Here is a 22,449-nt window from a genome sequence, read left to right as displayed (position 1 = left end):
GCGGTTGGCGCAGGATAGAGCAGGGTTTAGGGCTATTGTGCATAGGGTCGCTATGAGTCAGAAATGACTCGACGGCACATAACAACAACAACACAATTCCTTAAAACCACTGACATGTTTTTCATTTATGCAGTTTTGTCATTTCAAAACTGTTATGAAAGTGGTTTCAGACTGTATATGTTTCTGGGGTTGCTTTCTGTGGCTCCACAGAAGAAATATGGGTAATCTCTTCCCCTGTAATTTACAGTCTCAGGTATGTGTCTGTTCTGACCTGATGGTAATGAGTGACTGAGTGAATTTAAATTAAGAGTCAATTACATATTTTTTTTTCTTTTTTTAGTAGCATCAGATCTCCCTAGATAGGAACTTTCATAATTGGACTTAGTCTTCAGATGAAGATTCATGTGTGTAACCCTTGGCTTTAGAAAGGTTAGTTCTTGTCTTGGATGAAGGTTGGCTCTGGAATGTTTTGTTGATTTTATTTTGTTCACAACCCTATGTGAGCTGTGGGATTAACTTTTGAGTTAAAAAAATAAACAAAAATAGGCAAAATATTGCTTACGAGAGGAACTGGTAAGTTATGGAATAATGATCAGTTTTGTAATTAAAGGTTTCTTGGAACACAGGCATATTCATTTGCTTACATCTGTTGTTCACAGGGTTACTATGGATTAGAACCACATGCCTTAGGGAGTATAGTGCAGTTTCTTACCAACAGGCCACCAGAGCTCTGGAGCAAGGTAACATCTTTTTGATTTGAAAGATCATTTTAATTATTAAAGGAAAGTGGTGAAAGATGATACAATGTATTCACATTAAAACACATGTAAACAGATATGATAGCATCTCTACAAAACCTCCCTTTAACAGAAATATAAGGAATTATTTAACAGGAATTTCATATGGAAAGATTAAAGAAGGTAAAGTCAAGACCAGACACCTATGGAGCTAAACTTGCTTTTTATAATATGCCTACTGCTTTCTGAAGATTCTAAACAGTAACTATTTCTGTCAGCCTGTTTGTCCAGATTGATCTCTATCTCAAGTCCTGAATTTGCTACCTTCTGTATAGTTGCAGAGATATCATTTATCATATTCACATTCTTTGAACAAAGCATGGATTCCCAAAAGAAGTGATATGAGATGGAGCTGTACTCTCATTTTGTAAAGGATATCTACACAAAGGCAAAAGAGCACAGCTTTGGAAAAGTAAAGGAAGTTACATGCGTAGGTTAAGAATATGTAAGTTTAGTTTCCTCCTGTTTTACCTTCCAACTTTTTAAAAGTTAACTTCTCACATATAGTTTATAGTTGATAAAATTAGAATAGAATGGACATCTATTAAGATAATCTATTAGGATATTTAAAACTTATTGCTATTAAGTTGGAACATATTAATAGCAGACACTCTAGTGTATTTTCAGAGCCTATAAATCATACTGGACAAGTCTGCCCATCTTTCTCCTGGGAGCATCTGGTGGGGACAGAAGATACTACATTCATTTCTCCTATTTAAAATATGCAAGGTTCCTTCCCATGACTGCATATATATCTTTTTCCTACCTATCAGATAGAAAATCAGCGTGTTACATTTAAAAATGAGATTTAAATGTCATCACTTCCCAGAATTGATATCCAAGTTAATAAAAATACAAGATTTAACATGGGGACTTTTTTTTTCTTTTTAAAGACGAAAATATGATGGGAAGCAGTTCAGGAAAAATAGAAGAATATTAAAATTTGTGTAATCATAGATAAAAAAATTAAAAAGAAGTGATAAACAACTTAAGTTCTAATACAAACCCTCCATGAGAAAGAACAGAGATATTGCAGAGATAATTTATAATGACCTCTTTAAGTCTTCTGATAAAATTTATTTTTGTTAAGGTATATTTAATTTGGATTAAATGGAGAAGGAAGGAATAACTTAGCTGTTACTACACAAACTAAAGTTTAAACAATAAGATGAATATATTGTCTCCCAGTTGATATCATACCTTAGTAATGCTATTAACTAATAATAAAGTTTTAATAATTTGTTGTTGTTTTTATATTCTGTTTAGTAGGAATCCACTCCTATTAGACTCCTGAATTGGTTTTTAGAGATTGAAATAGCATGAGAGGAGACTGCTCATCTTTCTCCCATGGAGCAGCTGATGGATTCAAGGCACCTGCCTTTGAGTTGGCAGCATAACTTTTTCCCACTAGGTCACCAGATTTCTCTCTTAATCTTTTGGAAGTATTATTTTTATTATTCAATGTTTATAAAGTTAATCAAAATAGTGGACATTAGCCATTACTTATAACTTTGTTGACACTGGTAGGAACATACATCAATACATGACTTTACTTTTGGAAAAGTCGTCTGGAGATCTGAGGCTATAAAAAATGACATTCTCTAATAGTCCTACTGGCTACCAACCATAGACTCGTGATTTGAATTAGCCAGAGCTTCCTAATTAGGTATTCTCGAGATCAGCAAAACTGGTAGTTCTAAATCAGGCTGTGATCAGAACTTCAAGGCTCTTGGTTACAGAGTCCTGACTCTAATGCCTAGATGTTTTTGTTAGGTGTGGTGGAGTTGACTTTGACTTACCCCATATACAACAGAACAAAACCCTGCCTTCCTGTATATCATCCTCATAATCTCTGCTCTGCTTAAATCCATGTTGCAGCCATTGTGTAATTCCATCTTGTTAAGAGTGTTTTTCTCTTCTTCTGCTGACTTTACGTTTCCAAGCAGAACATAAATTTTATACTTTCTTTCTTTTCATTATAATCGGCACCAGTACCACTCTTCTTCACCATGTGGAGATCCTTAACCATGTTCCTTACTAAGCTTACATATCACATCATTTTAGCTACTATTATGCCAGCTTCTTAAACTTGGTTGCCCTTCTATAATACTGAACTGGCAAAATGCCAAAAGAAAAATCACAAAACTGGTCAATTTATGACTATTTAAAAGTCATGATCAAAACCTCTTAACATTGGACATCAACTTTATCATGTCTATTCAATCTGGGTATCCACACGTTTCACAACATCTCTAAGTTTTCTGCTCTCTTCAACTTCTGGCCACATCATTTACCCTTAACTCTCAGAGAATGACCTTAACAACTGATTCATAGTAAAATCTAAGCCATCAGAGGAAACACCTCATTTTCCTGTCATGTACAAGAAATAAGTGTCTCATTAAATGAATCTTTCTCCTCTTTCTTTGTATTATATGTATAAAAAAATAAATCACCCTCTCTCCCTTTTAAGGAAAATCATTCCACATATTTTTTGTATCCTGTTGCCTATTGCCTTATCATTAATATTGTATTATCTGTTGGTCTTTTACTTTCCTATATGGATAATGAATCAACTTCAATCCTTTTACACTCTATTTTGGCTAATCAGTTCAGTTGCCAGGGTTTATTCCAACTCAGTGCAGCACTATGTGATGCACAGAATTATGTTCCATCAGATTTTCTAAACTAGATTAGCACTTCTGTATGCCTCTGGGTAGAGTTACAAGTTTCCAACTTGTCTATTAGCAGCCAACAGATTCAGCAAAATTTCAGTATATCACTTCTACTTTGAAGGCTATCTTTCTTGGTACATTTCCTATTTTTCTAGATACCATCCATTTCCCTTCTGTAGATACAATTTCCCTTAAGTAGATAAAATTTCCCTTCTGTAGATACAATTTCCCTTAAGTAGATAAAATTTCCCTTCTGTAGATACATTAACTTCTCAAAAATAATGTCAACATTTGAATTTTCTGTTTCTGCACTCATTACCCAATTCTATCTAGTCTTGTTCTCCACTATGAAACAGACATGAAGTCAAGAGTAGTTTTCCATGTTCATTAATCCAATTTCAATGAGTTTTCTTATAGTTACCTTCTTACTTATTTAACCATCCAGAACCACCCAACTCACTGCAGTAGAGGCAATTCTGAGTCAAAGTGTCTGTCTATTGGGTTGTCAAGGCTGTAAATCTTTATGAGAGGAGACTGCACATCCTTCTCAGAGAGGCTAATGGATTTGAACCACTGACATTTTATGAAGTTAAACTGCTACTTACTGGTGAGAAGGAATCAGATGTAACTGCAGCTTACACATACAAATACTACTTTTACTCTCTTACTACATACTATCCTTCTTCCTCACATGCATGCATGCATACAGGAGAGTGCACGCAAGCACACATACATGTACACACATGTCCACACACATAGAAATGAGAAGAGATGAGATGACAAGAGAGTTAGAGAAAGGAAAAGATAGAAGGGGAGAGAGAGAAAAAAATTTCCTCACTAGAGTTTCATTAGTTATATTAAAAAAGTTCTATTATCTTTGGTAACACTAACCAATGACTTTAAAAACTGTACTTGGAAAGTCTGGAATTTAGATGGCTACATTATATATATTTAAGGGTAAAGTATCATTGTGGTGTGGTAGGGATTTTATTGTATTTCCATTAATAGAAGCAATGAAGCTACATTTCTACATAAAAGATTATGTGTTTATCTTCTAATTTACCTTTATTTTAATGGTTTGAATACTTAACACTTTCCAAAAATACAGAAGAAATATCTCCTACTTTTATCAGGGTACCTGAGAGCTGAATAATAAATAAGGATGACAGAAGAATTGATGCCTTTGAGCTATGGTGTTGGAGAAGAGCACTGAACATCCATCCCATGAGTGCCAGACTCTAGAGGGTGCAGCTGGAGTGCTCTTTGAAGGCAAGAATGATAAGGCTCCGCTTCACATACTTTGGGCATGTTGCTAAAAGGGGCTATTATTTGGAGAGGGACATGATGCCTCGAAGGATGGAGGGTAGGTGAAGGAGAGGAAGACCTTCAACCACATGGATTGACTGCTGTAATGGGATCTAGTGTGTCAGGAAGGGTGAAGACGGCAGAGGAGAAGACAGGGTTCAGATCTGTAGTTCAAAGGGTTGCTATGAGTCATACTCGACTCAACGGCAACTAACAACAATAAGATGATCAGGGAGATCTGGTGACCTAGTGGCAAGAAGCTATGCTGTGATCCTGAAGTATGCGTTTCAAGGCCACCAGCTGCTCCGCAGGAGAAGGATAGGCAATCTCTTCCCAGTAATTAACTGCCTCTGAAAACCTGTCTGAGGGTCAGTTATGGGTGGGTTCTGACTCTACTGTACACAACATAACCATAACAGCTTCCATAAGATTGGCAGAATGTTAGCACCATTCAAGTTCAAAATTAATTTAAAGAAGAAAAATTACAAATATAATCAGCATAAGAGGAATAATCTTAAATTGTAGAATTTTAAAAAATCAGATAAATTGTCTTTTATTATGGAATTTAACTGTCCCAGGGAGAAGGTCACTTTAAAAAAATCTTTTCTAATGAGGACTGAGGAATAAGGCTGGGTTGAAGAAATGCTCATCCATTTGAATAAAGAAAGGGAAAAAAAAAGTCTCAGAGACTTTGGTTCAAACTATAAATTTCACTTATTACCTGGTTGTTGTTATGTACAGTAGAGTCACCTGCAACTCACAGCAACTCTATGCACAATTCTGAAGTCTTCCCTGTCCTGAGCTAGTCTGACTCTGACACAACTACCCCCACTGCTCTACTTACTGTTTCAATTCATCTCATCCGTAGTCTTTCTCTCCTGCGCTGTCCTATCATCCTTCCAAGCACGATGCCCTTCTCCAAGGACTGGTCTCTCCTGGCCACATGCCCCAAGTATGTGAGATGGAATTTTAAAATCCTAATCTCCAAGGAGAAACTTGGTTTCATCCTCTCTAAGATAGACCTATTTGTTTTCTTGGCAGTCCATGGTATATTCAAGACTCTTCTCCAGGACCACAACCCCAAGGCATTGATTTTTCTTCTGTCATTCTTAGTCACTGTCCAGCTCTCTGATGCATAGCAAGTAATTGAGAAGACCATAGCCTGGATGAAGTGTACTTTAAGAGTACTTTCAAGTGTACTAAGAGTTCCAGAGGAATGGCTATCTGTGTTTCATTGACTATGCAAAGGCATTTGACTATGTGGATCACAACAAATTGTGGTTAACCTTGAGAAGAATGGGAATCCCAGAACACTTAATTGCGCCTACGTGAAACTTATTCAGGAAGCAGTCCTTGGAACAGAGCAGGTTATTTCCTCAAAATCAGGAAGGAAGTGCATCAGAGATGCATCCTGTCTCTATACCTTTTCAATCTATATGTGGAACAGGTCATTCAGGAAGCAGGAGGAATGTGGCATCAGGATTGGAGGAAGACTCATCAATAACCTATGTTATTACCTACAGTCTCTAAGAAATTTTTTATTCTTACTCTTAGTTTATTGATAAAACGTAAACAAAAAAATCTTTAGAGAACAGAATAGTTGTAGAGATTACGTGACAAAATGGAAATAAAAGTATGTATTATAATCTCAGAGAACAAGGTGGGTGGGGAAGTAGAAGTTGAGAGTATAATGGTGAACAATACACTATGCCTCAAAAAACTCTGCTCAACGTTTATGGAATTCATTTTTGTTTAAAAAAAAATCATGAGTAACTGTTTTATCACAGTAAAAATCAAGTATAAAGATAAAAAAATGTATAAAAATTACTAGGAATTTCAAGTCTATCCAAATGTAGCAAAAATTTTTTACTTGTTTTCCCATGTTAATTTTTCCCCCAGCACAATAAAAATTTATATTCGTTGATGATACATAATATAAACATTACTTTAAAATACTTAAATTATGGAAGTGTTGACATTAAAGGAATTGTGCTGCTAACCTAAAGGCCACATTTCCAGTGGCTGAAGTTCATCAGCAGCTCCATAGGAGAAAGATGGACAACCTCTTCCTATTCCAAGTGTTTTACAGTCTTGGAAACTCAATAGTGAGTCGGCTCCCAGCAATGAGACTTAAACTGCCAACGGCTTTCAGAATTTAGAGGTGTGAAGCAGCCAGAAATCCACAAGGTGGCTCTCAAGGCTTGGCTTTTAAATACAGTAGAGCTGATATGTGAAACTGACTTTAAAAACCAATATAGCTTTTCAAATAAATTCTCTCAGAAACTGAAAACAAAGCCAATGCTCTCAGAAAACAATAAAAAATAAATAACTGTACAAATATGAAGCTCTATATGCTAAATCTTACATAAAGGAAATGGTATAAAATGAAGACTACACATAAAATATTAGAGTTCTAAACAGAAAGTTATTCCAATAATCAAAACAAGTGGTAGTAGTTTACCATATTCAGAATTTAAAATATAAACATAAAATGAAAAACTTTTTTATAATTTTAAGAATTAAATACTTTTCAGTAACATAATAAAATGTGAAAATGTATAAATTAATTCCAGACAGCTAATAACAGTTAAGTCTTGTGGAATACAAATAAAATATTTAAAAACTGTGATCATTTTGTACCCCATAAGTATTGTATTTCTTATTTCTGAGTTGAAAAATTATTTTCACAGCTTTAATTAAGAATCAACAAGCATTCTGTGTAGGGGGCCAGGTTGTAAACATTATGTACTCTATGGGTTTTATGATCTTTTTTCACATAGGTTGGGAACTCAAGGCTTATTTTGAGGCAATCCAATCCAAACCATAATAAATAACCATGAAAAGATGAACAACTCAAGCTAAACGCAAGATTATTACATTCTCAGAAACTGCTGATTTTTCATATACAAAATATCTGACACGTGGCACAGTATATGTTCCATTTTATATCACATTGCTCTTGGCTCCCTACCTGTTTCTCTGCCTGCCCATATTCAGGTCCTTGAGTGGGCAAAAAGAAGGCAATATGTCCATTATTTTTGGCTCTTTCTATTAGAGACATCGCTGTTCTTACAGTGGCATTTCGAGCATGAACAAACACCATCACCTAAAAGAAAGAAAAACTGTTTATTTCATACTGAAATTAATTTACTGAAAATTTAACACTAGTGTAGGAATTACCATATATAAACATCCAATTTATAAGTTCTCCAACTTTTTATTTTAGAACAAAGTAGATACAATATGAAGGCAAATTAAAGGAAATTCAATAATGTGCTTTCTTTATTAGTCTCTATTCTAAAATACCATGGTAAATGAATTCTATAGAATTTGTAGTTAAATTTGTGCATTTCCTTTTCAAGACATGGTTGATAAGCATACTCATTTGTTATGAGGAGAGGAAAAAAAAGTAAGAGCTTTATTTCTCCTTGGAAGATTATCACATTCAATGACATTTCTTCTATCAGAAAGATGTTTAGAGAAATCTAAATAGCAAAGAACTTTCTTATTTAGACAAAATGATACTAAGAAAAGTATTTATAATAATGTATTTTGAGGGCCATTAGTGATGAAATGCTTTTGGAGAAGTATCTGGAATATTTTTTATTGTGGTAGATGTTCCTGTGTAATTATTCACAAAGCAATTGTGGGTATCCGTATTACAGGAAAGTCTCCTATCTGGATAATTTATCAAGAAAAAGTAGGAAAAAGTACTTTCTGGAACTAACACCAGACAGAATACAAGTAAAATTGAAGAGAATAAATTATGGGGTGGTTAGTAGCAATCTGCATATGCTGTCTCTCTCTCCTCTGTGGAGTTTCTTCTTTAGCTATGGTCTCCCTGCACAGCCTACCTTCTCCAATTCCCTTAACTATACCTTTGCCAAAAAGCCATTCCAAACTCACTGCCAAAGACCTGGTTCTGATTCACAACAACTCTACAAGCAGCTATCGTGTGCTGTCAAGTCACAACCAACTCACAGTGGGCCCTCTAGCAGGTTACAGAGGTAAACCATATGGGATGAGACTGCCTGTCCTTCTCCCAAAGAGCAGCTGGTGGATTTGAACTTTGTGCCGTTAGGATTGCAGCACAGCTTCTTACTACTAGGCTACAAGATCTAGGATTCTGGAGGTTATAATCCTTAGGGAAGCTGAATGCCACATCTTTATCCTGAGGTGCTGCTGGTCGATTCATATAACTGGCCTTTCAGTTAGAAGCTAAACACTTAACCAAAGCCTGTTCTTAGGTACTATATTGGAAAGGAAAAAAAAAAAGGAATGTTATAAATTGTATAGATGTCTTTGGATATTTTTATGACACTGTAAATTTCACTGAGTGTGGTAATCTTCTAAGGAAAGGTAGGGTTTTCCTATTTTTTAAGAATGCACCATCAGTGGAAAAGCTGATAAATCCCAGAGGAGGAAAATATGGATAGGCACTGTATATCCCATAAGACAAAAAAGGTATGCAGAATTAGAACTATGAAAACAATATTCTTTCACATGACTATTTTTTTTAATTTTTATATGTTGTAAATAAAATATTTTGCCTTATTTTATTTTTAACCTGGGAAATTATTTTTTTTAAATATCGGTCAGCATACAGAATTTGTATACATTGTGCTTCCTTCATGTGCACTGCGTTACATACATTCCTTCATTCACATTGTATTTCATATGATCATTCCTATACACTGTGTTCTATAAAATTAATCACAGTTTATCCATGTCCACTGTCACCTGATCTTTTCAGATCCTCACTAGTTAGTTCTATCCTAATTTCTTCATCCCCAAATACTACATAAGACCATTATTGTAAAAATAGAAGGATAGCTAGCAAAATGTGGGTAAAAGTCCAAAGAGGGAAGGGGAGAGAGGCAGGGGAACTTAGGGTGGAAATCATGGGGTCACAGACTTTGTTTCTTTTTGGTCAACCCAAAATGCTTAACTTGAAAATAATCAGTTCACTTTCTATGTCTGATTGAGAAACAAGCGTCCCTAACCCCAGCCTGTAACCAAACTGACTGTTCTAAATCCCTCTGAAGTTACTACAGTGTTCCATGTGAAAAAAATCTAAACTCATTGCTGTGGAGTTGGACCTGACTCTTATAACTCACCCTCCAGTAGGTTCGGATGCCATAAACAGTATAAAGAGGAGAGTGCCTATCTTTTCCTGCACAGTTCCTGGGGATTCAAACTGCTTTAGAGAGGTATGGCTTTAGGGCTAGCAGAATAAATCCCTATGAACTAGGCGATTAGAGTTGCTCCCTTACAGCTCATTAACCTGATGGTCCTAATTATAGTCCTTCTCATCAATTCCTCAAACTCTTTTTAATTATCTTTTTCTTGATGATGTTGTTACAGATTTAGGTGAGTATGTTCTTTTACTTTTATGAGGAAAGCTTGAGTATCAGAAAGAAAAAAAAAAGATCCTCAACAAGAGAAACTGACACAGGAACTTTAACAATGGGTTTAACTATATTAGAGGTCTTGAAGATGGTACAAGATAGGACAAGGTTCAGATAAGTTATTCACAGGTTCACTATGAGTCATAGTGGACTCCACAGAACCCCACATCAACAACCACAACAGAATGTCAGGAAACTGTCATTCGGGCTCATTGCTGTATGTTTATGCCTTGTTGTTGTTATGTGCCGTCGAGTCGCTTGTGACTCACAGCGACCCAATGTACAACAGTCCTAAACCCTGCCCTGTCCTGTGCCAATCGCACCATCTCTGATGCACCCATCCTGATTACCAGAGTCACTGAATCAATCCACCTCATAGAGGGCCTTCCTCTCCTGTGCTGTCTCTCCACCCTCCCAAGCATGATGTCCTTCTCCAAGGACCGGTCCCTCCTTACAACATGTCCAAAATATGTCAGACGAAACCCAGAATCCTTGCCTCCCAGGAGCAGCCTGGTTTAACCCTCTCCAGGATGAATCTGTTTGTTTTCTTAGCAGTCCATGGTACCCTCAATACTCTTCTCCAGCACCACAGCTCAAAGGCATCAATTCTTCTATCTTCCCCAGTCATTGTCCAACTCTCTGATGCATAACAAGTGATTGCAAAGACCATGGCCTGTATCTGATGCACCTTAGTCTCCAGAGTGACACCATTGCTCTTCAGTAATAACCTATTTAATATTAAGGCACAAAATTTTATTAACCCTAATGTGCTGTTTAAGGACCTCTAGTGAGTTTAAGGCCTAGTGGGTATGCTGCCAACCCAAACACTAGTAGTTCGAATTCAGTAGCTGCTCTGCAGAAGAAAGATGGGACAATCTCCTCCCAAGTGATTTACAGCCTCTGAAAAACTACTGGAGATCAGCTGAGTCAGTTCTGACTTATAGGCAATGAGTTTTGACTTTGAATGCCCTTTTGAAGCTTTACCTGTTACAAATGGTTTCATTTTTATCATACTGTCATACGTAAAAGGTATGAGCATGTCAACTGCACATTACTCTTTTAAAGGGCTAGAGAATTTTTCTCTCTTGAATAAAAATAAACCTTTTCCTACTGAAAACCTCATTTACCTCAACAAGTTAAATGTATGGAAACATGAATTACAGTGAATTTAGCAATTTATTCACTAACTGAAATGCTTCTGAGTATGGAGACAATTCCAAGTCCTTCCCCTTATCTCTTATGAATGGATCAAAGAAACATGAAATATTTTCTACTTCAAAAATATTTTCTGAATATACAAGTGTGAGGTACTGTCTATGAGGAAGTGCTAGGAAAATGGGTAAGATATGTTCTCTTCTCTAAAGATATATACAATTTAAGAAGGGAGATAAAACTATAAATATATTTTAAGCTACTGAACCAAGGGAAGAATGAGGTGTGGATAACATACATAGGGAACTCTGACCACAGAAGAAGTTTATTCACCATAGGGAATTAAGGAGTACCTGGTACGGACGTATACTGAGAGCCGTGTAGTGACTAGTGCTGTTAACCGAAAGACTGCATGTCTTCAATGGTTCAAATCTACCAGTGGCTCCTTAGACACTCAATGGATGGTCACTATTAGTCAGAACCTACTCAATGACAGTGAATTTGAGTTTTGTTGCTATCTGGACCCTAAGAACCAGGGATATAAAGATCAATTTTATCATACTTTCTAAATTGGAAAACTGCTCTTATAGAGAAGAAAAATCCTTGTGATAATCAACACTATTAGTCTGCTGACACAGGGACCTGGGTGGATAGAAGAAACTTTATAGTATTAATTAGGATATGTGGTCTTGGTTACTTTTACTGGATTAGGAACAGTTCTCTTCCAAGGTTTTAGACACTAATAACCAGTGATCACTTCATAAGCATGTCTTAAATGCACTCATTGCCAAAGAATTAATTCTGGCTCACAATGCCCCTCTGCCGAGTTTTCTGAGGCTACATATCTTAAAAAAAGGAGACTCGCCCTCTTTCTTCTGTGCAGAGGATGGCTGGTGGATTCCAACGTTCTGAGAAGTAGTCTTTTGATAAGTAGTGCAATCCTTTACAGACTACACCAGTGCTTGTTAAAATAGAGATTTCAAGGATCACCTAAAAATAACAGTGATAATATGTAGGGGTAGTGTACAGAAAAATAGAGTAACAAATACTGACAGGACCACAACCCTGTTTTATGAAATTAATTAATTTCTACTATTTTTAACTTTTTGTTCCTAAATAGGTATTTGCAATGATAATACAAGGACTGGCTGATGTCTTTGAGTTTTGGTGCTGGATAATAGTGTTAAATATACCATGGACTGCCAGAATGAACAGGTCTGTCATGAAGAGGGTGTAACCAGGCTGCTTCCTAGAGGCAAGGATATGTCTCACATACTCTGGGCACATAGCCAGAAGGGACCAGTCATTGGAGAGGGACATTATGCTTGGAAGAGTAGAGGGACAGGGCAGGAAAGGAATACCCAGAATGAGATGGATTGACTCAGTGACTAGAGAAATTGGAATAAGTTTGTCAGAGAAGATGAGACTTGGCTCAGGATAGGGCAAGTTTCAGAGCCAGAGTACAAAGGGTCACTATGAGTTGCCGGTGACTTGATGGTACATAACAACAACAACAAATTAAATGTTTAAAGGGGGAAAAACAAATACCACAGCCACACTAGGAAGAATAAATTGAAAGAAATTTGCTAATTGTTATGTGCCACTGAGTCAACTACAATTGATGTTATTCTGTGACATCAAGTTGGAACCAAGTCATAGCTCACTTTCTAGTGGGTTTTCAGAGGCAGTAAACCACAGGAGAGGATACTGTCCATTATTCTCCCATAGAGAAGCTGGTGGATTTGAACCACTAGCCTCTGGGACTGCAAAGAGATCTCATCAACAAAGGCTCTGAACCATACCCTGTTACTTTTGTTATGCACAGTTGAGTCAGACTGACACCCTGCCAACTCTCCAGGGGGTTTTCAGAGGCAATTAACTGCACAGGAGTCTGCCCATCCTTCTCTCCAAAGAGCAGGTGGTGGATTCAAACTGGGTGCCTTCAGGATTGCAGCACAGCTTCTTATCCACTAGGCTATCATACTTTGCTCTATTCTGAGGCAATTTTACCCTCTCCAACCGACCCAACCTCATTACCATAATCACTGTGTCAATCCATCTTATTCAAGGTCTTCCTCCCTTGCACTGACCTTTCCCAGCATGACAGTCCTTCCCAAGGACTGGCCCCTCATGACAACACACCTAAAGTCTGTGAGATGGAGTGCCTTGCCTCCAAGCAGCAATCTAGTTTTATTCTTTCCAGGACAGACCTATTTGTTCTCATGGCAGTCGATAGTTTAATAGTCTTCTCCAGCATCATAGCTCAAGAGTACCAATTATTCGTCTGTCATCTTTAGTCACTGTCCAGTTCTCAGATGCTAATAGTTTACTCTTATTTATCAATACACATGAAATACCAAGAAATTCTAAGATATTTTCTATAACCAGCATAAATACAAGATTCGTTTCCCAGATGGGCTAGAGTTTTGTAAGCAATCTATATTTTCCATAATTCAAATGTCATGTTATGTAAATCCTGCTTAAATAACAGACAGAGAGAACATAAGGGGAAATAAAATATGACCCTAAATCTTCATTAATTATTTCAGTAAGATTTGTCAACTTATCATTTCGCAAATTATTTTCTACAGCAGACAAGAGAAATATTAGTTACAACTTAAAGCACCAATTTCTTCTTATTAAAAGATCTATCATGTCTTGTTCAGTAAAATAAACTCTCTTATTATAAATTTTCTGTCTAGAGGCTCCAATAAGAAGTTATTATGAGGTTTTGGGTCTCAATAAACATATTTTGATTTTATGGTTTGTTAATTTGGCTAATTAATTTAAATAGATTCATATGAAAATTATAACTAGCTGAGAGGATAATAACATTTCATTTGGCAGAAATAACTCCAAATTAACCTTAGAAATATTGTTGATGAACAAAGAGCAGTTCAATGGACATGTGTCATTAAAAAGTTTAGAAAAGTAGATTTAAGTCAATAATGCAGATAAATATTGCCCAAGAAAATGTATCTTTTCCTTTAGATTTGTTAGGGTAAATAATTCCTTGGAGTTAATATTAAGGCATGCATTTAAAAATCTTTTATGTAGCTTTTTATGTAGCTAACCAAGCTATTAAACACATAAACCAGTCTTGGAAGAAATAAAGTATCAGATTTTGGCTATAGTTTCTGTTATTTAACTTAGCAAAGAAAGTGTTCTTTATGTGGGATCCTGATTAAAATTATGGTAAGACTAAAACTCAGATAATAACAACAACATAAAATCCCAGAATTTGTGAGTAGGATATTCTTTCAAGGTGTAGTCAAAAGAAGAGAGAATATGAAAAAGCCCAAAAACTTTGAGTTAATACTAAATCACAATGTAATTTAGAAAAAAATATTTAACCTCTTTAAATCTTATCTCCCCTAAAAAAGCAGATAAAGTCACCACAAGATTAATTTGATCACCGAAGAAGGGACAATGTAAGTGAAAACACTACAGTTAATCAAGCAATGGCTCAAAAATTTCAGAATGCCTAAAAATCACCTGTAGACTGTGTTAAAAACACAAACTGTTCTTTAGAAGGTCCCATGCATCATTTTATCCTTTGCAGTTTTTGCATTTCTGACTCTATATGGCAGTCTCGTGTTTTGTCTCTGATGAACTTTATGGTTTGGGGCTTTACTCTCAGGTCCCTGATCCACCTTGAGTTGATTTTTTTATATGATGTGAGATGTGGACCCTATTTTAGTTTTCTGCAGGTAGCAGTCCAATTTTGCCAGCATCATTGGTTGAAGAGGTTGTCATTTTCCCACTTGATAGCTTTGATCTCCTTGTTGAATATCAGTTGAGCATAGATAGTTTGGTCTATTTCTGGGTTCTCAATTCTGTTCCACTAATCTATGTGCCTGTTACTGTTACAGTATGATGTTGCTCCTATTAGTACTGCTGTGTAGTAGGTGTTGAAGTCAGGGAGTGCTATGCCTCCCACTTCATTTATGTTTTTCAGAAGTGCTTTGCTTATTTGGGTTCTCTTTTCGATCTAAATGTATTTGATAATTTCCCTTTTTATCTCCTTGAAAAATGAGTATGGTATAAATAAATCTCTGTGCTCACCAAAAACTTTTGCCAACAGAGTGAAAAGAAAGCCTACTGATGAGGAACAGACATTTGGCAATACCATTTCAGCAAAGGGTCTCATAACAAAAGTTTGTAGAATACTCCTGGGCCTCCAGAAGAAAAAGACTGATAACCCAATTATGAAATGGGCAAAAAACATGGAAAGACTCTTCACATAGAAAGACATTCTGGGGGCCAACACATGAAAAAAGGCTCAAAATCACTGGCAATAAGAGAGATGTAAATCAAAACCACAATGAGACATCATCTTATCCCAGTAGCAGTGGCAAAATTTAGCAGGAAAACAAGCAATAAATGCTGGAAAGGATGTGGAGAGATGGGAACTCTCATACACTGTTGGTGGGATTGTAAAATGACCGAACCACTCTGGAAGACATTTTGGTATTTTGTTAAAAAGCTGAACATAAAAACTCCTTAGGACCCAGGTGTTCAACTATTAGGAATAAACCCCAAGAAAATTAGAGCTGAGACCCAAATGGAGATTTGTACACTAATGTTCATAGCAGTGTTATCCACCATTGAGAGAACATGGAAACAGCCTAAGTGTCCAACCACAATTGAATGGATTGAGAAATTATGGTACATTCACACAATGGAATATTATGCAGCATTCAGGAGCAATGATTTAGAAAAATACTATGTAACTTTGGAGAAGCTGGAGAGCATTATGCTGAACTAAGGCAGTCTCATAAGAACACATACTGCATAATATCATTATTTTGAAACAGAAATATAACTAGAAAAATATGTATGGGAACTCAACGGGGGTGGGTGGGAGAGCGGAGCAGGGAGGATAAGTAGGGGTGAAACCAAACGGTTGCGCAGTTTGGTGGGTGGAGGGAGAGGGAGAAGTAAATGCGAAGGATCTGGGTAAAATAACGGGTAATGACTGGCAAGGGCCAATGGTGATTCATTTTATAAAACATAAGGCATGAGAATGAGTCTATGGAACACAATGTGAATGAAGAAGAGTCTGAGACACACTATATACAAACTTGATAAGGAAACCAATTTAATAAAAATAAATTGCTCTTTCCAGTTTTTCATTACATGGCCTGGAAAAAGAGAGTAACTTGCCTTTCTAACAAATTCTAAGAGGCCCGGGATGGTGAAAGGGTTAAATGCTAGACTTACTTCCACAGAGAGGGAACCCACTCTTAACTGACCTTCCACTTGGATTCCCTAGGCTGTAAATCGCTTGGGAGACTGCCTATCTTTCTCTCTCAGAGCTGCTGGTTGATTCTAATTACTGGAAGAGCACAGCCTTTGGGATAGCAGTACAACTTCCTATGCGGCCAGACTCAAAGCCTTTTAATTGAAATCCAAACAGAAGCATGAAGAAGGCAGAACAAGCAATCTGCTTCCAAAAAGTCACAGACTTGAAGACCCCATAGAGCAGTTCTTACTCTCCATACATAGGGTCATTATGAGTCAGAACTGAATCTACAGTGACTAAGAAGTACTAGTAGACACTAAGACATTGTCAAGGAACTGTGAGAACTTTTGTTATCTAGTCTTTCACTGTCTTGAAGTATTAGCACCACTGCTGTTGCTATTGTATACTGTTGAGTCTGAACCAACCCATTGCTGACCTTCCAACCAATTTTTAGAGGCAGTTAATCACAATGGAGGAGACTACCCATCCTTCTATGGAACAGCTGGTGGATTTGAACTGAGTTCCTTAGCACTGGAAGCATACCTCCTTACCACTGAGCCAGCAGAGCTCCCTGTTAGCATAACTGTTATAATAATAAACACTTATTAACTTGACAAAAATGACAAAATTAACAGCTTAGTAAATAAACACTATAAACTAGCAGCGATTTTCCATTAGCAAGAATTTACTACTCATTTGTAAATATATATATATATTTTTCTGTATGGTATCATACAAAATAATTTAAAACATTTAGCCCTTTCAGATTGAGAACCAAAATGAATAAGAATTTTTAGATTTTTAAGTAATTGAAACCAAAAAGAGGTAAAGGGTTAAGTATAAAATCTTGAATCAAAGAATCTTTATAATGAATTTCTACTAAGAAGAAAGATCAAGAATTTAAATATATCTGGAAAAGACAGAAGATGGCAGACAGAGGTGCCACAGAAATCTGCTGTTAAGAAATGGTATTTTACATTAAAGAACTGGCTCTTGTATGAGTTAATAAACACTGTTTTGTGTTGGGGAACTTAGCGCAGAGGTCAATGTTTTCATAACATTGTGAGCATAATCACTTACTGCCTTGCTCTCAATTCTTCCCACTTTTCTTAATCCATGGGCGTTCTAGCAGCATTAGTCCAGGGGAATTGGTACTGCTAACCCACAGGCTACTCGACGGCACATAACAACAACAACAAAAACAACAACCCACAGGTTGCCCTTCTCTGGTGGTTCGAATACACCAGTAGTTTTGTGGAAGAAAGATGGCCAATCTCCTAGCCCTGTGATTTACAACACTGGAAATTCAATGGTAAGTCAGTTAAGAGTCTAACTCAATGGAAGTGAATGGAGCTTTTCCTTAACCAGCTTCCTCAATTGTGAGGGCCAAAGTATCAGCACTGGTTATCAGTTATCACCTGAATCAGAACTAAGAGGTTGGAGGGTGGTGTCCAGCAACCTAGTTTATTAAGCTCCACAGGTGACTCTGAAGAATTTTAAAAGTTTGAGAATCCTGACTTAAAGCATACATTTTAACAAATAAATAGATCTGGAAACCCTGTGAAAGGTCCACATGAGTTGGAATTTATTTCCTAAGGGGTCCCTATGATCTAGAAGGAGGAGCTCTGTTGGCAGAGTCTGTAAATGTGCTCTGGTGCTTTGAATCCACCAGTGTATCTTTGAGAAAAAGATCAGTTTTCTGCTCTCAAAATTTATATCCTCTGAAAAAGACAGGGTAATGCTAGAGTCTGAAGCAACTCGAGTGAGGGCAGTAGATTTGAAGTTTTGTTGTTTTTGTTGTGTGTGTGTGTGGTGTTTCTTTTTTTTTTTAAATGACCAGAATGGTTCCACTGTAGTGGTGGGTGGCTGTTGTCATGTACCTTAATTCAGACCAACACATTGCTAAGCCTCCAGGGGATTTTCAGAGACCGTTAATTGCAAGGGAGAAGACTGTCCATCTTTATCTCCTGGAACAGCTGTTAAATTCCAACCAGGTCTTTTGGGTTGACAGTGCAGCTCTCACTGTGAACTAGGCCCAATGCTTTTCATGTTAGCTCTTTTAATACAACACGAGATGGGTGATCTTAGTATCATTTTAGAGATTAGAAATTTGAAGTTCAGAGATTTAAAATAACTTGCTAGTCAAAATCAGCCCCAGATTTTTATATTCAAAAGCCTGTTCTCTTTCCATCAAGCTGTATTTTGCTTCTTGGGTACTAAGGACCTGCTTATATTACTAACTCTGGGGTTACCTTGTCATCCTCTTATCTTACTGTTATCATTCAGTGCACATTCAGTAAATGATTGCTCACATTCAGATACTAAAGATCAGCTAAAACAAAAACCACCCTCTAATTTTATTTTGACAATAAGACATTAAAAGGTATTAAAAATAAACACTTAAATTGTAACAGGACATTGACTATGTTAATACTTTGACACCTTTACAGAAATAAAGAGCAAAACATTTATAGACATATGGAGAGTACAGCTAAACCTATACTTAAATCAATTAATGACTTTCTTATTTTTACTTAAATTTATTGGCAAAATATCCACAGATATTTAATAAACTAAATTTACTCTTTTGATAGTACAGAAATATGCTAACTGGAAAGCAGCTAGGCAGCTGTGGTGTCATGGTTCATCAGGAGCTGTGCTGTTCATCCAAAGGCCACGCCTCTCTGGTGGTTTGAATCCACCAGCAACTCCAAGAAAGAAATATAAGCAATCTCCTTCTGTGTGATTTAGTCTAGGAAACCCAATGGAAGGGAGACTATAAGTTGACCCTGACTTGAAGGAACTGAGAAAACTATGAGAAACTAGTTACCACTGAATGGATTCTGATTCAAGCAATCCAATGAATGTCAAACAGACCTGCATCCCAAACAATTTTCAAGGCTGTGACATTTTTTGGAAGTAGAATGCCATGTCTTTCTTCCAAGGCATCTATGGATAAGTGTAGAAAGTATTCAAATGCTTAACAGTTTATGCTCTTCAGAGGTTTCTGAAGTATTATTAGTATTATTTATTATTATGCAGGCGAGATGTGTGGATGGTGGTGTATTTAGTTATCATTGTCAGATTTAAATTTTGTGATATATAAAATAAAAAAACAACTCATAAAGGAAACTATTCTGACAGGTTAGTGGTGTTTTTTCTTTTCTTTTTAAAAGTCTGAACTGGAATTCATATAAAGTTATTAGAGCAAAACTATCTAGGCACTACTACCGCTGGCTATTAAAAAAAGCAAACATTCTTACTTTTCAAAAACAATAAAAAACTTGAAACTACTACATCTGGAATATATTAATAAAGTATTATTACAAAACGTAGAGCTAAGAAGGATGAGCTTTAAATCTTTTGAGTTTTTTTGTCATGAGTGTACTAACAATTAGCATTTAAAAAGGAGCATTTATTAGGTATGACTGATAATCAAATTATAAAAGCATATATTTCTCTTTAAAAACTTGAGTAATTTATTTATCAGATATACTGTAAAGATAAAAACTACTTCAAATAGGGTTAATTTTGTCTCTCTCAGTTATTTCAGAAAACTGTATAATTCACGGACTAGTTTTCAAGCATTATATTATGCAAATAAGCCAAGGAAAGTAATCTGAAATAGTGCGAAGTGGTTCCACAGCTCCAAGCTGTGTAATTAGATCTACACTCCCAGTTCAGAGGCTGCCCCGGACTCTCATGCTGAGAAGCTGCAGTTCTTTTCAAGAAGCTTAAGCCTTTAAGTGATAAAAAGATTCAGGTTAGCATTACTGAATTATATTTAGGGCACTATTCTGAATGTGAAATACATTCCTTGTCAGCTCATGAATAAAAATTGTTTTAATATATTTCAATTTGTACATTTAGGTTGTTAGGAGCTTCAACTGATCTATCTGGTTAAAAGAATTCCACAGCACAGTACATAATATAAAGCCTAAAGAATAGTTGTTCTCAATATACTTAATTGAAAATAAAAACAACTCCTGGAGGATTTAGTTTACATAATATACCATGATAGCAAAAATACCTATCATCCTGTTTTTGCTGATGCCCAGTATAAAAATGTTATCTTACAATTAAGTTACCACATATTAAGACATTTAAAAAAATATATTAATAAATATGAAATAGTTTAACTTCATCCCAATCTCTAAAATACTAATGTATCATAAAAGTATATCAAGAAGTAGTCTACTCAATTTTAAAAGAAATGCTTTCAATGCATTGCTCTTTTTTTTTAAGCTTTATTTTTTTTCTTAATTTAGTTTGTTTATTTTTCATTTCAATGAACATCTACAGAGATTTTGGAATTCCATTCATTCATTGTTGCACCCTCTTTTTACTATACAAGATTTTACCTGGTTGTTTTTAGTAAATTATTATTTATAATATCCTTTCAATCTGGCATTACTTTCTTCAACTTCACATTTAAATAGTAAAGGTGTGATACTTTAGATATTTTTAATATATTCTTTAGATTTTTGAAAATAGAAGGTATGTACTGGAGCAAGATCATTTTTCTAAGGCACTGTTGTTGTTGTTATTGTTGTTGCTATGTGCCATCAAGTGGTTTCTAACTCTCTGTGACCCCATGTACAACAGCCTTGAACCCTGCTCTATCCTGTGCCAATCTTATTGTCTGACACACCTACCCTCATTACCCCAATCACTGAATCAATCCACCTCTTTGGGGGTCTTTCTCTCCTTTGCTGTCCCTCCAACCTTCCAAGCATTATGCCCCTCTCCAAGTACTGGTCCCACCTTGCAACATGCTTAAAGTATGTCAGACGAAACCTCGGAAACTGCCTTCAAGGAGCAGCCTGTCCTCACTCTCTCTATGACGAACCTATTTGTTCTCCTAGCAGTCTAAGGTATATTCAATAATCTTCTCCAGCACCACACCTCAAGACATCAATTCTCTTTCTATCATCCCTAGTCATTGCCCAGCTTTCTGACACATAGCAAATAATTGTGAAGACTATAGCCTGGATCAGGTGAACCTTGCTCCCAAAAATGGCATATTTGCTCTTCATTACTCTAGAGAGGTCCCTAACAGCAGATTTATCCAATGCAAGTCATCTTTTGATTTCCTGGCAGCATAATTTATTTAAATTTATATTATCTTTATGACTTTACGAACTTGTTTTGCATTTAAAACAACTTCACATTGTTTAACAATGTACTGTATTTGAATAGCAATTGTAATTAATGTACCAATATGAAAGAATTTGATTTAATATAGATTTTAAAATGGTTTTTATAATCTCAAAGGCACACAGTTCGAGGCCAGGAGATGCTTTGTGTGATAAATATGGGCAATTTCATCCTGTGTGATTAACTGCCTCTGAAAACTCGTCAGAAGGTCAGCTATAGGTCGGTTCTAACTCGACGGTACACAACAACAAACAACAAATAACAAATAATTTTTAAAGCATTCTATACTATTCTAATCAAAAGTTTCACATTAGCACAGTCAAATGTTCTGGGATTCCCATTCTTCTCAGAGCCAGCCACAGCTTGTTGTGATCCACACAGTCAAAAGCCTTTGCATAGTCAATGAAGCAAAGTTAGACATTCTTCTGGTATTCTTTGCTTTCTGCCAAGATCCAGCTAATATTAGCTATAATATCCCTAGTACCACGACCCCTTCTACGTCCAGACTGCACATCTGGCAGTCCTCTGTTGACATATTGTTCCAAACATTTTTGGATAATTTTCAGCAGAATCTTGCTTGTATGAGATATCAATGATAATGTTCGATAATTTCCACAGTCAGTTGGGTCACCTTTCTTTGGAATGGAAACAAAACCGATCTCTTCCAGTCAGTGGGCCAGCTGGCTGTCCTCCAGATTGCTTGGCACAACTTA

The 22,449-nt window shown here is 36.2% G+C and overlaps 1 protein-coding gene across 1 annotated transcript in view; it reads right to left on the bottom strand.

Moving 5' to 3' along the window:
- ASCC3 (activating signal cointegrator 1 complex subunit 3) overlaps nt 1-22,449 on the bottom strand; it is a 451,184-nt gene that overhangs the window by 205,256 nt on the left and 223,479 nt on the right. The window contains exon 13 of the mRNA XM_006881191.1: nt 7,746-7,880. Coding sequence (XP_006881253.1) covers nt 7,746-7,880 — 135 coding nt within the window. The remainder of the gene's footprint in view (nt 1-7,745; nt 7,881-22,449) is intronic.

Source organism: Elephantulus edwardii, unplaced genomic scaffold, assembly GCF_000299155.1.
Source record: "Elephantulus edwardii isolate Elephantulus edwardi_28Jun2011 unplaced genomic scaffold, EleEdw1.0 scaffold00013, whole genome shotgun sequence".
Taxonomy (NCBI): domain Eukaryota; kingdom Metazoa; phylum Chordata; class Mammalia; order Macroscelidea; family Macroscelididae; genus Elephantulus; species Elephantulus edwardii.
The sequence above is the reverse complement of the archived record's forward strand: the minus strand, read 5'-3'. Positions and strand labels throughout refer to the sequence as shown.